Raw genomic sequence first — 17,003 nt, forward strand, 5'->3', positions numbered from 1 at the left:
GCTATCAAATGAGAATCATGTCGCACCAAATTGAGGTACCTATGAATACGACCTTCATGCACATTTTACACTGTAACTCAGAATACAATGTGCCGACTTTACGGCTCATTTGTAGTGTACAGCCACAAATTGCCTCAACCTACAAACACTTGCTACTTACACCACCTTACAATTAGCTCCATGTCACTTACCAGCATACATTTTTGATTGCGGTCGTCGCCCCTTTTTCTTTGCAGATGTAGTATTAAGGGATTGCGGCGGCGGTAGCGGTGGCGGTTCTAAGTTCTGCAAGACCTCATCACTAATAGAACGGGGTATTCTAGATTGTCTGTGCTCTGTGCAAGAATGGATTAGTAGATAGCGTGCAGCAAACACATCAACAGTTACTTTACAGTCACAATTCTATTCCCTTATTAACCTAACCCCATGAGAACTACCTGCCGATTGGCCAAAAAGAAGTTTTCATTATCAATTGGACCAATCAGCATCATTGTTAGAATAATTTCACCACACAAAAAAATTGGGGTGAATTATTTTCAAAGCTCCATTCTGATTGGTGATTTAAAAAGTGAAGATATCATGTAATTGACCAATCAGAGGCAATGTTCGAGTAGTGCTCAGGGGGTTAAGTTGCCAGCATTGGGCTATTCCAATTAAAGTCTTCACACCCCCTGCACACATCCCAGTGGAAAAATTATGTCGAAGTAGATAAAATCCAGTTTAATTTAAATTCAATAAATTTGACACAAACCCACTTCTATGACATGAATAACCATTTCATTTACCTACCGGTAAATGAATATAATGAAAGATTATTATTATAAAAGATGAAAATGATCTAAACGATCAAACAGAAAACTCACAACACAGCAATCTTTGAGAACAGAACTGAAAACATGTGAAATGAAATGAAAAGTTCCACTGCAAACATGATCCATCACCTCATTTCATCAAATGACACTCTCATTACATTTGTATAGGTTTCCTTTGTTTTCATTTTGACAATAGACTGGCTAAACATGGGTCGATAGTCAAGAAATAAACATATTTTCAAGATCTGGATGTGCTCTGTTCACTGAGGTACATCTTGTCACTATCGACCCATTTCTGTATTCCATATATATAACACCTGGCAGCCTTTGCTCTCAACCCCCGATATGATGAAATTTTAGTTCAAATGCCAGTAATAAATGTGACAAATCAACAACATGGGTCATAGGGTTAAAATAATTTGGTAGCAAATACATAATTCTCAGCAAAGATTCTTGCTAAAATAATTGCCGGAATCAAAACTGAATCTCATAAATTTTCAAAAGCAATTTTCAATTGATACTTAGCAAGAATCAACTGATTCCTGTGAAAATCCTTTTGAAGAATCAAGATCGATGTACAATCAATGCCTCACCACAAAATATTGGATTGTCATTTTCATGGTATATTCCATAATTCATTGGCGTGACAACATCACAGGTCTAACCGCAAAGAATTATGGGATTTACCAAAAAGGTCAATTAATAAATTCAGAGTTACTTACCTCGTTTTCTTCTAGTAACACCTGGCGATGGTTTTCGGTTAGCAACACTGGCACCTTCCCCTTCCGCATCACCATCTACTGCTGTATCTGGTAATGGATGGTACAAAATCAAGTCTCTATTAAAGCCTTAATGTACGATTTCCTTCAAATTTTAAAATTTTTATTATATACTCAAAATGCTGAAATAATGCTAGTAATAATTATCGGGAAGGGTGATGATGATGATAACATGCTGTTTAACGTAGAGCTCTATGGGGTGATTTAATAACGCAAGTATGATATTAAAATCAAAATTGCTCTGTTGACTTAGAAAACAATGAAATTGGATGATTCTATTATGTAGGTGTAAGTTGGGGCATGTGTAAACACTACAAATAACCCAAAAAAATCAGATTTGAAAAAAAAAAGATCTATTGTACATTTTGGCTTAAATCAATAATGGTATATCTTACCTAGCCCAGCTAGTCAATTAATTTGTTATGTTAAAAAAATAAATAAAAAAACCATGACCTACCCTCTCTGAGCTGACTGTAGATGTGCCAGTGCCTCGGCTGGCAGCGGTCACTAAATATTTGGCGATCAGAGGGGAGGGGCAGTCTCAGGGGCTGTGTTGATTAGAGGGTTTATGCATGGTTTGTGCCCTAGTCACTAGGCTGGGCTTACATCAAATCACAAGGCTCTGATTAATGGTTACAACTCTCTAGTCCGAAGGTTCTCTAGTCCGAAGGCTCCTTAGTCCAAAGGTTCGCTAGTCTGAACACGTAATTTACCATTCGCTAGTCCGAATTCTGAAAAAGGTTCGCTAATCCGAATATTGGGTTCTCTAGTCCGAGGGTTCGCTAGTCAGAATAATAAATAAGGTTCTCTAGTCCGAATATAGAATAAGGCTCGCTAATCCTAACCCTAAAGAATAAGGCTCGCTAATCCCTAATCCTAACCCTAACGCTAACCCTATATTAGGTCTAGAGAACCTTCGGATTAGCGAACTTAATTTGGTTTTCGGACTAGCAACCCTTCGGACTAGAGAACCTTCGGACTAGCGATCCCTCGGACTAGAGAGCAGTCATGCCGATTAAGAGCTATATCTTACCATCACCTCCATTTTCAATAGTAAGAGCAGCACTTTTGCGTTTTTTCTTCTTGGTTTTCTTCGTTTGCAGCATCTTATCTGGAACTAGATTCTCTGTGCTTCCATTTATTCCTCTGCCATTCATGCCATCCATGTTTTGATGCTTACCAACTCCACCAGACTGCTGAGAATCACTGGCATCAGTTGTACCTGTATACAAATATATCATGATCAAATTAGCCTAGTAGTACATAATAATTTAAAGTGACCATAATTAATTTGCTAAGCCATGGGACACTTTTAATTTAAAGTCATATTGTAACATTTGCAGAGGAGGAAGCAGGGCCGGATTTACCTTTTTGGGGGCCCTGGGCCAGGCCCAAATTTGGAGACCCCAAATGCACCGTAAGGAAGGTATGTGCACTGAAGTGGCCAAGTTTTTAGATTTTATTATTTGCGCGCGAAATGCGCTAAAAAAATGTCTATTTTAGACCAGTACGTGTGAAGCGCGCAAACTTTTGCAATTTTTGTAGGCATTTAGGCCCAAAACATGGTGTTTTTCGGCTAAAATGAAAGATGCCCACTGCACAGGGCAATTTTGGGGACCCCTAAAATTTGGGGGCCCTGGGCCCGGGCCCATCTGGCCCTATGGTAAATCCGGCCCTGGGAGGAAGCCAGCAATATTTTTAAAATCCTGTTTTTTTACATGATTGTAATCTACTTTATTACTTTTATATACTCTGCAAAAATCAAGATTGAATAAAGTTTAATAATTACGATGGAAATATTAGTCGCATACCCGATGTTCATAACACAGTACATACATGGTTATACACACATCAAAGGACCTTGCAGTAGCATAACCGATAGAGTGACATGCATTGGCTTCATCAGTACTGGTAGGAAATTCCAATTTTCATAATCAAAATTTAGCGTAATCGATAATGATTTGTGCTTCGGTGACAATCCCAAATTTGGTTTACATTCTATTTTCACACCGGACCAGGAGGGTTGTCGCAATTGAGCAATAGCGGGACCCCTAATATTTAGGTGAATAATACGCAAACAGCAGTAGGCACTACGCACACTGTCTCTGCTATATTGCTGCGCGATGATGGCCTGGGAACTTAGGCTAAAATAATAATATATACGGTGGTTCACCATGAAATGGGATTTCCTACAGCAAACAATGTTCAATGGCAGCCTCTGTGGCGTGACTACATTTTTTGACAAATGTTGACCAATTTTAACTTTTTTTCCACTGATTTTTAATGAACCAATTACTGATTGTTGCTCCTAAAAAAAAAAAAAAAAAAAAGTTCGTCTCAAAGCTTGAGCGCGCGTTTGTAAAATGCCACGATTTGACAAAAAACAAATGCGGAAATTTTTTTTATTTCAAAAAAAAATTTTTATAGTTTTTTCCAGAAAAAAATCGGCGAAAATCAGACTTTTTTCTCAAAATACCATGAAAAAAAGTCGGGAATAAAAAAAAAAAAAATCGCATTTCGCATTTGTTTTTAAATTTCTTGTGAGCTTTGAGACAAACCTTTTTTTTTGGCCTTATGTCTCCCTGCTCGCCATAGACTTCCACATACATGTACAAAGTCGAAGTTTTGAGACTGTCTCTCAAAATATATTAAAGGAAAGTTATCTTAAGAACTACTGAACCAATACAGGGCTTGTTTGTACTAATTTTAATGAATTTTCATTTCCAAATGTGGTCATGAAAATTTACAATTCTGAAATTGTTTAATTAAAAAAGAAATTGAAACTTGTCGTCTGCAGTCGAGATCTGTGTGAAAAAGTTCTATCTTCGCTTTGTTTTGAGATTGTCTCTCAAAATATAAGGTAAGTTATCTTAAGAACTACTGAACCAATACGCATACATGGCTTGTTTGTACTAATTTGAATGAATTTTTCATGCTGATTCCAAATATGGTCATGAAAATTTACAATTCTGAAATTTTTTAATTAAAAAAGAAATTGAAACTTGTCGTCTGCAGTCGAGATCTTGCCCCTTACCCGTTGGCGTTCTTTTCTTCCTTGTCTTCTTCTTTGTTGGTGATGGCAAATCTGTAAACAATAAAAGACATGTTCAAAAGCTTTAAAAGAACTTAGCCCTGTGACTCATTGGGCTATTCCACATTTGAATTTTGAAATTGTATTCCACATTGGAATTTTGAATTTTGAACAATGTAGAACCTGTGGTGAATTCGGACACAAAAGCAGGTGGCATAGAGATCAAAATGATCTTTACCATGTTTACAGTCAAAATTGACCAATTAGCCAAAAGTCACGTGAACAAGTTTGTGAAGGTAACTTGAAAGAAACTGAAATGTAAAAATACAGAGAATAGCTTTTGTGATAAGTATGTTAAAGCTACCTTTGGTTTATCAAATCATAGAAACCGTTTTAGTTGTTTAAGTGTTTCAAATACCAGTTTTGCTGATGATGATGACAATAATGTTAAGGGCTGGGGTATGAACGTTTGGACAGTATTTATTTTGGGACATTAGAGCACATCAGACATATCGAATTGCATTCTGAATATGAAGAATGTCATTCTGATATCAAATAATTTTGATTTTTGAAATTCGCAATTTAATACACATTTTATGGCAAATCATTAAAATTGATATTTTTGATATTTAACAGTACTTGAAGTAAACTTTATAAATCTGATGATTTATACTTAAAGTGTATGTAGGTGATGAAAAGTCGACGATCAATTGAAAATTTTGACCTTTCAGTATTGAAGATATGGATTTTTTCCCAAAACACCAAAAAAAAATTAGGTCTTTTGGGAAAAAATCCATATCTTCAATATGAAAGGTCAACATTTTCAATTGACCGTCGGCTTTTCCTCCCTGCTACATACACTTTAAGAATATATCATTAGATTTATATAATTTACTTCGAGGACTGTTATATATCAAAAATTTGAAAAATATCAAATTTTTATAATTTGTTATAAAATTTGTATTATATTGTGATTTAAAAAAAATGAAAATTATTTGATATCAGAAAGACATGCTTTGTATTCAGAATGCAATTCGATAGGTCTGAGATGCTCTCATGTCCCACAAAAAATACTGTCGAAACGCAATAAACGCTCATTTTGGATCCCTTAATATACTTGATCATAAAATTAAAAGAAATTGTGAAAACAAACAAGTTGATTGTACAAGTAAGAATCCATGTACTATATCAGCCAAAAAAAGGAAAAGTAATGGTCTCGTGTTTGCTCATTTAAATACTCGAAGTATGAGATACAAAATGGACGATGTAAAACTTATTGCTGCTGATGAAAATATTGATGTTTTTACAATAAGAGAAACTTGGTTAGATTCAACCGTAAGTGATAATGAAGTGAATGTACCTGGTTATCAATTGTATCGAAGAGATAGATCTGCACATATAGATGAACATAATGAAGATGATCATGGTGGTGTAGCTAGTTATGTAAGAGATTCTTTAACAGCAATTCATAGAGAAGATCTTAATGATGATGCAATAGAAGCACTTTGGGTTGAAATTAAGCCCAAGTATAGAAAACCAATTCTTGTGTGTACATTTTACCGCCCACCTAGTTCCTATGTTGAGTATTTTAAAAGGTTTGACGAAAAGGTACAAAGTATTAATGCTGATGACATTGTTATATTAGGTGATTTTAATCTTGATTGTTTATCTGAAAATACCTACCAAAAAGTTCATGAGTTTTGTACTAATAGCCAACTCTCACAACTTGTCGATGAACCGACCAGAGTTACAGAAACATTTAGTACTTTAATTGATCTAATTTGTGTTTCCAAACCAGAAGAGATTTCAAATTGTGAAGTGGTATATTATGGTGTAAGTGATCACTATTTAGTTAAGATGTGTAAGAAGTATAATAGGGTGAAACTGATGCCAAAAACGGTTACAAGTAGGTGTTATAAGCATTTTAATGAATTGGAATTTACTAATGATTTGTCACGTATTGATTGGAGAAATATAACTACCATTGATGATCCAGATGATGCTTGGAAGCTGTGGAAAAATATGTTTATTGGTATTTGTGACAAGCATGTACCTTTTAAGACTAGAAAAGTAAAAGGTTATCTTCCCCCATGGATAACCCCTGAATATAAAAAACTTTCTCATGAACGAGATTATTTAAAGAGAAAGACTCAGTTATCTAATGATACAAACGACTGGAAACATGCAAAAGAAATCAGAAACAAAGTTAATGAACTGAACCGTAATCTGAAAAAGGAACATTTACGAAAGGTTATAAATGATAATGCAAATAATACACGCAAACTTTGGAAAACACTGCGTGATCATGGTGGTATTGGTAAAAAAAGTGAAAGTATTATTGTAAATGATAATGAGAGTGAGAGTATTGATCGTGCAAATCAGATCAATGATCATTTTGTTCAATTGGACACAAAGTTATCGATGCAAATAATATGAATAGTACCAATCACGACTGTGACTTGATGAGTAACAACCTTGGATCAATTGGTAGTAATGTATTTAGATTCACAGAAATCACAGAAAGTTATGTGCTCAAGGAGTTGAAATCAATTTCCATATGTAAATCAACTGGTATGGATAATATCCCAGCAAATCTTCTCAAAGTTGCTGCTGCATATATTTCTAATTCACTAACGCACATATGTAATGTTTCTCTAAAGAAAGGTAAAGTACCAAACGAGTGGAAGGAGGCTAGAGTTACTCCCATACATAAGGGTGGCGACAAGTATTACTGAAATAACTTCCCGCCAATTTCGGTACTTCCCATCATTTCAAAGATCCTGGAAAGATCAGTTCATGAACAATTGTACACTTATATACAGGAAAATAATATTCTTTCCAGTAATCAGTCCGCTTCAGACCAAATCATTCAACACAAAGCACCCTTATTGATGTTACAGATCACATACTGACTGGCATGGAAGAGAGAAAAGCTACTGGAATAGTGTTTCTCGACTCATGGAAAGCCTTTGATACCGCCAACCATGATCTCTTGTTGAAAAAGCTCTATGGTATTGGCATTCGTGATATGGAGCTTACTTGGTTTACATCATATTTAAAAGAGCGTACACAGGCTACTGCAATTGGAGGAACACTATCTGATCAAAAATGTATTACTATTGGTGTCCCTCAAGGGACAATCTTGGGACCATTGTTATTTTCTATTTTGTGAACGACTTGTCAAGTAATCTCACATGTAAGACTGTACTCTATGCTGATGATACAGCACTTATGTATTCAAGTAAATGTGCTGATGATATGTGCACTAAACTAAATGACAATTTAAATAATGTTGAAAAATGGTTAGAAAGAAATCAGCTTTCTCTGAACGTTTCAAAAACTAAATACATGATATGTGGTACACAAAAGGGCATAGAAAAATGTGAAAATATAAATTTATCTATAAGTGGTAAGGACATTGAACGTGTTGAAAATTTTAAGTATCTTGGGACATGGATTGATCCGTTGCTAAAGTGGGATGATCATGTTCACAATACCTGTAAAAAGATCTCTCAGCGTATTGGTCTTGTGAGTAGATTAAGAAAGTCTGTTCCACCCAAAGTTACCAAATTACTTGCCAATACACTCGTAATGCCGTTCTTTGATTATTGCAATCTTGTATGGAATAATTGCTCTAAGGAACTTAGTAACAAATTACAAGTTCTCCAAAATAGACTTGTGAGGTTAGTACTTAACGAAGGCCCAAGGGCACGTGGTTTGGATATGTATGATGTTCTGAAATGGAAAACTTTGAAAAACCGTTCTCATATCAATCTTATTAATCTTGTTCATAAATGCTTGACAGGGAATGCCCCAGATTACCTGTAACTAAATTTTCCTATGTTAACACCCACCACGCCCACGTAACAAAGTCAAGCTCAGGTCTATGTCTTTACCATAACAAGGTGTCGTCAGAAGCAGGAAAAAGAACTTTTCATTATCGAGGTGTTACAGCGTGGAATGAATTGCCACAACATTTAAGGTTAATAAATTACAACTCAAACTTGTTCAAACGGGCACTTCACAATAATTTCTGAACTTTTAATATTTCGTAAAATGTATATATGAAAAATGTAAATAATGCGCCAAAGTTTTACTTTTAAAGATTGATGTATTTTGATGTATGCTTCTATATTTTGAGTGTTATTAATTATTCTACATATATTATGTTTTATGACCCAGTGAATATGTAAATAACTAGCCAATGTCTTTACTATGATTTTAATGGCTTTAGATATTATTTGATGCATAAGTTGATGTATGTTTGGATGTTTAAGTTATTAATTATTTTATGTATACTAGTATTACATGTATATTTTAAAACACAGAGAAATGTAAATAACTAGCCAAAGATTTTTACTTTATGAATTTAATGACTTTTGATATTTGATGTATTTGATATATGGTTTTATTTGGATGTTTGTATTTTTAATCATTCTAATATGTATAATTCTACCAATTACTATGTACTTTATATTTTATGACATGACACAGGGCCCCTGTAATAGCAGATTTATCTGAAGGGTAACCCTGTATAAATATGGTTTTAATAAATAAAATAAATCAGGGAGGATTTTTCGAGCAAGCGAGCTCTTGCGGGTGGGGTCCAGGGACCGACCCACCTTACGGCCCCTGGTGGTGTCCATGGATTTTAGGGTACATGTATTCTTTTTAAAGTGCCCAAACAAGCTATTTTTTGCTTCTTTTAAAACAAAATGCATGACATGAAAAGATTGAATGTAAAAGTTTCAACTTCAAAAGCTCATAACTTGAAAATTGAGACACATACTTACTGTATCATGAGATAGAGTTCTTTACGATAAAGCTGTCTTGAAAAAATTGACAGAACTCCGCCATCTGAGTGGGGCCCACATAAGGAACTTGTAAAGAATCTTAAAAAGTAAAGCTTGAAATATAACTTTAAATGTTCATAACTTTAAATTTGTTAAGTTCTTTAAATGCAACATTCTTTTTAAAAAAAGGCAGTGCTCTGCCATCGAACTAAGTCCACATGGTCTTTAGATAAGATATCAAAACTCTATTGACAATAAACTTGAAAATCGCAATTAATTGTAACTAATAGGCCTATGAAATTTAAACCTGACCCAATGAAATATCGAACTTGCTAAATGATAAATGTGTACATTCATATCAAAACGATGCACTTGTCGGCTGCTACATGTGTCTCATTTCACATGTTAACTAGGAATAAATACCAGACTCATTTCCGAAGTCAAGGTCACTCAAATCATCCCAAGTCACATGGTTTAGGAATACACAGAACATTCCTTATATTATACAATTTGACTTGGGGATGATTTGAAGTGATCTACACTTGATATGAGTCTGGTGTTTATTCCTATAGCCAAAATAATAAATTCTCGATCATGAGAGCCAACTTGGGAACGCACAGTTATTTGCGCCGAAAGCGCGTACTCACATAAAGACCGGTGCTTACGGGCGCAAACACAGCTTTTGAGAATTGACCAATCACACGGTCGTTGCTAGGCAAGGTCAAGGTTCGGTCATGCAGGTCGCGCGATCGTGTTATTCTATGAAAAATACGCTGACGCAGAAGGTACATCCTCTCATGATCGAGAATTTATTATTTTGGCTATAGCTACATGTATTATATGAAATGAGACATCAAAATGCATCATTTTGATATGGGTGTACACAAATTATAATCACCTCCATCACTATTGTTTAAGGGTGGTAAACTTCTCCTCTTGCCTGGAATATCCTGAAAAGAAAAATATATATTCAAGTTTAATTGGAAGCATCAATTCGGTTGATTCATAATACCGTAAACGTTCGCCCAATGGCGCTATGGGCTACCTTGACATAACTGGAATTTTAGACACAAACTAAAAGTGGCCTCCCAGTAAATAAGGGCACATACCCTTAATTCGTGTTGGGATTTTTAGAGGAGGGAGCTCGATTTGTACATGAAATTTACCTCAAGGCAAAGGAGTCCAGGTGCACCATTAGGCGAACGTTTACTGTACGCTGCGCCTCCAGCGTTTGTTGGGGAGAGGTCAAAATATGCAGTGCATAATGGGAAAATGTCGACATCCAAAGCCCGTGTAATACAAATACAATGTACAACACAGGAACATAGTGTGTTTAAACTAGTGCACCTGTAGTTGGGAAGACTCCTGTAGCCATGAGAGTAGCCTACAGTACCAGCAGCATGATAGCAATATAGTTTGACCCCTGATGATCCTTTTGACTATGTTCCCATCATATTGAGAATTCTTTTTTACCATGTTTAAGCCCAATTGGGCGTACTTTAACGTTTGACCCTCATTTGTGAGTGGACACTACGAATTGTTCTTGACATATTAGTGACACATGTGCTATATTCCTTCATCAATTCACCATGACTTTACTCACGAAAAACATCATTTTGTGTCAATTTTTCTCGAGTGATCGCCAGACATCACACAGTCCCCCATTGTAATAGATGATCAACACGTGTAGTGCTGGGCTCACATGTTCAAGAACCGGAAGGGTATCACCATCAGTTTGCAATGACAAGTCAACCTTTGCAAATCGGGAGATGGATCGATTTGAGATCATTTGCCCAGCACTGGATTTTCTCAAATCTTTAATCACCGACGGAGTTGATAGTTGCCAAAACAACTTTGATCAAGCAAGGTTGCAGAATTAAACAGACTCATAATATGGTCGGAATTTGTACTTCAGCGCCTGTGTTTCCGGTTAAAAGTAAGCAAACACTTCAGCTATAGCCTAGAGTAGATACATAAATGTTAGCTATAAAAAAAGCTAAATTGAAGCCAAATTGGACAATCTAAATTTTTTTTTTAATGCGTTTAAAAAACTGAAGACGATATGATGACTGACCGTGTTATACTACTAGTACTAGCACCCTCTATCTTAGGCCTATAGTTCTATCCACACAGTAACTATTGTGTCGTCGTGGACAGTCTAGATAGATTTCTCGATCAAACGTGAATGCACATTAAACACATGTATAAAGACACATGACACATACACAGCACCTGTTGGAACTCCCGGTCGGAGTTTCAATTTAATATTGGAACTGAGTCAATGAGTCTTTTTTATAGTGGGAATTCCAATTGAATGCAGCTTTCAACAGCGTGACGAATGTTTGCGTACACTGCGCGATGTACGCCAGCTAGGGTGGTTCTTAATTTTCAAAAGTCTGAAATACCTTGCTCCCACCCCTTCAAATGGTGATCCTGGATGAAAAACTTATTCTCTGAAATTTTCAGAAATATTGAATATGATTTAGAGGTAGCTCAAGAGCCCTCAATGTGGCCGCATGATTTGGCGAAATTTAGTCGCCGGACATTTTTAGCAAGTTTGCAAGGGTCTATTTTCAAAATCATGTGTTTCTTGATACTCAGTCTTTGTAATTGCATTAACAATAACTAGTTTAACATACCAATAGCAAAAAATGTCTTGTATTTACTTCCATTGTGATTATAAACCAGACCAAAAATGGCATTTCGTGCCACGCAATGCTAAAATACTGCCCGTCAGCCTTTTTGGGCAATTTTGAGGGCCACTAGTTTTAAAAAAGAGAATATCATGATGCTCAAAACTTTGTAATTGCATTAACATTAAGGGAGGTGTAATGAGCGTGAACCTGGTTTGGATGCAGAGGGAGTGTGCCTGTAACAGACACAGCCACCAGAAAAGGACCAGCTCAGATCGCGCGCCAAATAAGTTTGCAGTCCAGAAATTTCATTTTTTTCTCAGCCTTGCAAAAAATAGGCAGAGGTGGGAATCGAACCCGGGACCTCGGTGTTGTAAAACCTACTGCGTTACCACTGAGCCAACTTACAATCAGCTATGAGAAGTTTGATAGTAATCCTTGATATTGCTGAATAGAATAAATCAATACTGATAGGTCTATTTATCTAATGTACGATGTTATTCAAATTGGCCTATAAACTAGGAATATAATGTGAAATGACTATCAATCGATCAATCAATCAAGTTGTCAAGTTATCAACAATCAATAATAAACCGACGAAGGCCTATCATGGAATATTACTAACTAGGCCTACTAACTAATATACCAAATAAATAAAATAAATAAATAAGTCAGTAAATAAATAAATAGGCATAGGCCTAACTAAATAAATAAATACATAATGCAGAATGCAGTTAGTATTTTAGTTGCAAAATTCCAAACATTCTATTCACACACTCTATTATAATTTTCTGCTATACACGCAAAGGACCTCAGGTGCCTTTTTATATGTCCGCGCCTAATCAATAATGAGTCTTTCACCATGCTCACACACCATGTTAAACTATTGTATCCCTGCAAGTATAGTACTGACCAAGTCCTAACACCTCAATGAAATGGATGCTATAACGCACCCAATCAAGCGAACATATCAAGGTCATATCAGGCGTTATACAAAGAATGGTCAAAGGTCAACGTTTCCAAAGAAGTATAGTAATAGATGTAGACACAAGCTTTCGTGCGGGAAACATAAACACATAGTCGTCAGTCGTGTGGTTTTTATGAGATTTGATACGGCGCTGAAGTCTATTGGCTGTCCCAAAATCAGTACCAGACCCGGTTTCCAGACGGCAATGTGTGTGTTGTTACAAGGAATGCAAACTCATTTTATCAATGAGTGAACCACATAGAGGAATACGACATCTATCGTGAGCCAATCTGCATTCTGTTGCCTGCAAAAGCCGACGATCAGGTAAAATTTCTAAAAGCAGCGTGACTAGATATTTGCGTTAATTTCATGATACGTGTAAAACGCATTGAAAACGCCAAATTGCAGTCATAAAATATATAATATTAGTAAATCACCCAATCGAATGTTAACGTAGGTATGTGGAAAAGAACTGCAATAACAATAACAAACTATGTGCCCAAAGAGTTGTCTTTGGCATGTCGCTTTTTGAAATATGACTAAAAATATCAAATTTTGGAAAACGCCCCAAAATTTAAAACAAACACGAACCTTCCAAAATAAATATATATTAGCACTCGGCGGCCCAGTCACTACCTGCCGCTGTGATTTGGGGTAACTCATTGCTTCCCCTCTCCAGATACCGGAACTTCAAGGTCGCTCATACCCCAGCCCTTAACTACTTAAACATATAAATAACAAAAAAATATCTTGTATTGTCATTCATTATTGTTTTAAGGTCAACCAAATATAGTACTTTGTGACATGAATACCCCAAAAATACTATGTATCGGCCATTTCGGGCAATTTTATAAGGGTCTATTTTCAAAACACAGTGTCTCTTGGTACTGAATCTTTGTGATTGCATTAACATTTAAGTAGTTTAACACATATATAGCATTAGATACCTTCAGAGTCTTAGCCAGTAATCAGAAACCACCCGTCCAAGCAGACACCAAAATTTGACCCTCAAATATAAAACAACTTGTCTATATCCATGGAAGGGTCACTAGGGTCAAATATGCCATGATTTGGCCTTTACATGTCACTCTGAATTAGTCTCAAGTTCATATAACCTTAAAATCATCTGTTTTAGAGCTATCACATCTGTAAAATCCATCAAATCCACCCGTCTAAAATTAGATTAGGCCGTCTTAAAGACGGGTGGACGCATGGCTGGCTAAGACCTTGGATACCTTGTTTTTACTTCCATTATTGTTTTAAAATCAACCAAATATGGTACATTGTGCCATTTGACCCCGAAATACTGCATGTCAATCGGCCATTTTGAGCAATTTTACAAGGGTCTACTTTCAAAACACAGTGTCTCCTGATACTAAATCTTTGTATTTGCATTTACAGTAACTAGTTGAACACATATTATAGTACTAGATGTCTTGTATTTACTTCCATTATTGTTTTAAGATCAACCAAATATGATTCTTTGTGAAAAAAAAAAAAAAACTGTCAGTAATAGCCATTTTGAGCTATAATGGGGCCTATTTTCAAAACAGAGTGTCTCTTGATAATAAATCTTTGTAATTGCATTAGCAGCAACTTGTTCAACATATTTATAACAAAAGATTCCCCTTAGTTGCTTTCATTAAACTAAGAATCTGCCAAGGTTGACTAGCACTGGTGCCGATGCTCAGATACAACTTGAAGCAGGAACTGCAGCTGGACTTCATTGTCAGATTGTGTGCTATGTGTTTGTAAAAACATGATGGTTGTAGTGTGTCAGTTTGAATTTTTGCCCTTGGAACATCCAATGAGTAAAATGATCTTGGCCAACGAATGTGCGTGATTCAAGGGACCCGGTTTCATGAAGTGGGTATCATGAGGGGGAAAGCCTCCAAGGAAGATGATAGAGAGCTTAACTCGCGGTGGTGAGGGGTAACCTTTGTAAGCATGGTAAGAGGGGAATGACAATAAAAAAGCTCTCCAGTGCCTAGAACTTTACCTGTAACAACCTATCTATCGCAACGACCACAACAATTAATAAATTAGAATTAGAATAAAACAGCAATGGCAGTCAATACAACTTTACAAGGCATATTTTGTTAAAAAATGTGTGGAACTGTTTCTCTCAATGCAATTACAAACATTTAATATCAAGAGACACTCTGTTTTGAAAATAGGCCCATGTAAAATTGCTCAAAATGGCCAACTGACACGCAATGTCACAAAGTACATGTACCATCACATTTGAAAACAATAATGGAAGTAAATACAAGACATCTATAATATGTGTTCAACTAGTTACTGTAAATGCAAATACAAAGATTTAGTATCAGGAGATACTGTGATTTGAAAATAGACCCTTGTAAAATTGCACAAAATGGCCGACTGAGCTGACACACATTATTTCGGGGTCAAATGGTACAAAGTACCATATTTGGTTTATCTTAAAACAATAATGGAAGTAATAACAAGACATCTAGAGTTATATAACGTGTAAAACTACTTATTGTTAATGCAATTACAAAGATTCAGTACCAAGAGACACTGCGTTTTGAAAATAGACCCTTGTAGAATTGCCCGAAATGGCCGATACATGTCACAAAGTACTATATTTGGTTGAGCTTAAAACATTTAATGAATGACAATACAAGATATTTTTTGTTATTTATATGTTTAAGTAGTTAATGTTAATGCAATTACAAAGTTTTGAGCATCATGATATTCTCTTTTTTAAAACTATTGGCCCTCAAAATTGCCCAAAAAGGCTGACGGGCAGTATTTTAGCATTGCGTGGCACGAAATGCCATTTTTGGTCTGGTTTATAATCACAATGGAAGTAAATACAAGACATCTTTTGCTATTTGTATGTTAAACTAGTTATTGTTAATGCAATTACAAAGACTGGGTATCAAGAAACACTTTATTTTGAAAATAGACCCTTGTAAACTTGCTCAAAAATGTCCGACAACTAAAATTTGGCTAAGTCGCGGCCACATTGCGGGCTCTTGAGCTACCTCTAAATCATATTCAATATTTCTGAAAATTTCAGAGAATAAGTTTTCATCCAGGATCACCATTTGAAGGGGTGCATGGAGCAAGGTATTTCAGACTTTTGAAAATTAAGAACCACCCTAACGCCAGCGTGTGCGACTGTGGCAGTGCATGTAACGCGGAAGTGAACCCAACCATCCATGCCAACGCACTCGTGATTGGATAGCATTCATTGTATCCAAGGTCGTGCGTTCGCGTTGTAGTTTGAAATGCGCAATACGATCGCGGTTGGATCGAATGCAGCTGTTAAAAGCTGCGTTCATTCAATTTGAATTCTTACTATAGTACATTGTAGGCTACTACAGGGATCTACGCACGATGATTTTGTTTTTTGGGTGGACAAAATTCAAATTGAGAAAATATCTAGACTATGACTTGTAATTGTTGTACTATATACCATGATATACTGAGTCATATCAATTCGCTCAAATCATCAAATAAACAATGTTAATTTTCAAATAATTTTCGTGGCAATTGCGTTCAATTACCTGTTTATCCAATGTATCATTTTTAATCTTAAGCTTACCATGTTTACGGGCGATGGTGGCTAGCTGTCTGTCATCGGCACAATCATGTCACAATGTAGAGCAGGTTATTAATATTAATGATGTGACGTCATGACCGTGTTTCGTGGACCAGGCGGCGGATGACATGATCGAGCCGGCAACTTGTGAAACCGCCCGGCCGTATGGCATTTTCCAATATAGTCGGTTAGTTTTGTGGAGTTCATTATCGAACCCCAACGCCGGTTTTAGCTTGTATTTATATTATTTATCAACATAGGCCTATTTGTAAAATGTTTGTGATATTTCAAGCGTTTTAAAATTTCAAAATAATCCCATTCAATTACACGGTTGACGATGAAAATTTACTGAATTTAGAGAATGCAATGCGGCCACCACCTGTCGTGGACAGAAGAATCGATAGAGTACAATAA

General features: G+C 36.0%; 1 protein-coding gene across 3 annotated transcripts in view; it reads right to left on the bottom strand.

Annotated features, from left to right (window-relative positions):
* LOC140155479 (uncharacterized) overlaps window positions 1-16,626 on the bottom strand; it is a 36,684-nt gene extending 20,058 nt beyond the window's left edge. The window contains exons 1-6 of one of the 3 annotated variants that reach the window (XM_072178344.1): window positions 16,593-16,626; window positions 10,314-10,365; window positions 4,626-4,676; window positions 2,625-2,813; window positions 1,535-1,621; window positions 192-335 (exon numbers count right to left, since the gene is read on the bottom strand). In XM_072178344.1, coding sequence (XP_072034445.1) covers window positions 192-335; window positions 1,535-1,621; window positions 2,625-2,813; window positions 4,626-4,676; window positions 10,314-10,365; window positions 16,593-16,595 — 526 coding nt within the window. In that variant the 5' untranslated portion in view covers window positions 16,596-16,626. Of the gene's footprint in view, window positions 1-191; window positions 336-1,534; window positions 1,622-2,624; window positions 2,814-4,625; window positions 4,677-10,313; window positions 10,366-11,018; window positions 11,219-16,592 lie in introns of those variants that run through there. The other 2 variants (XM_072178343.1, XM_072178345.1) reach the window with 2 other exon arrangements.
* Between the last annotated feature and the right edge of the window lie 377 nt (window positions 16,627-17,003).

Source organism: Amphiura filiformis, chromosome 6 (genome assembly GCF_039555335.1).
Source record: "Amphiura filiformis chromosome 6, Afil_fr2py, whole genome shotgun sequence".
Lineage (NCBI taxonomy): Eukaryota > Metazoa > Echinodermata > Ophiuroidea > Amphilepidida > Amphiuridae > Amphiura > Amphiura filiformis.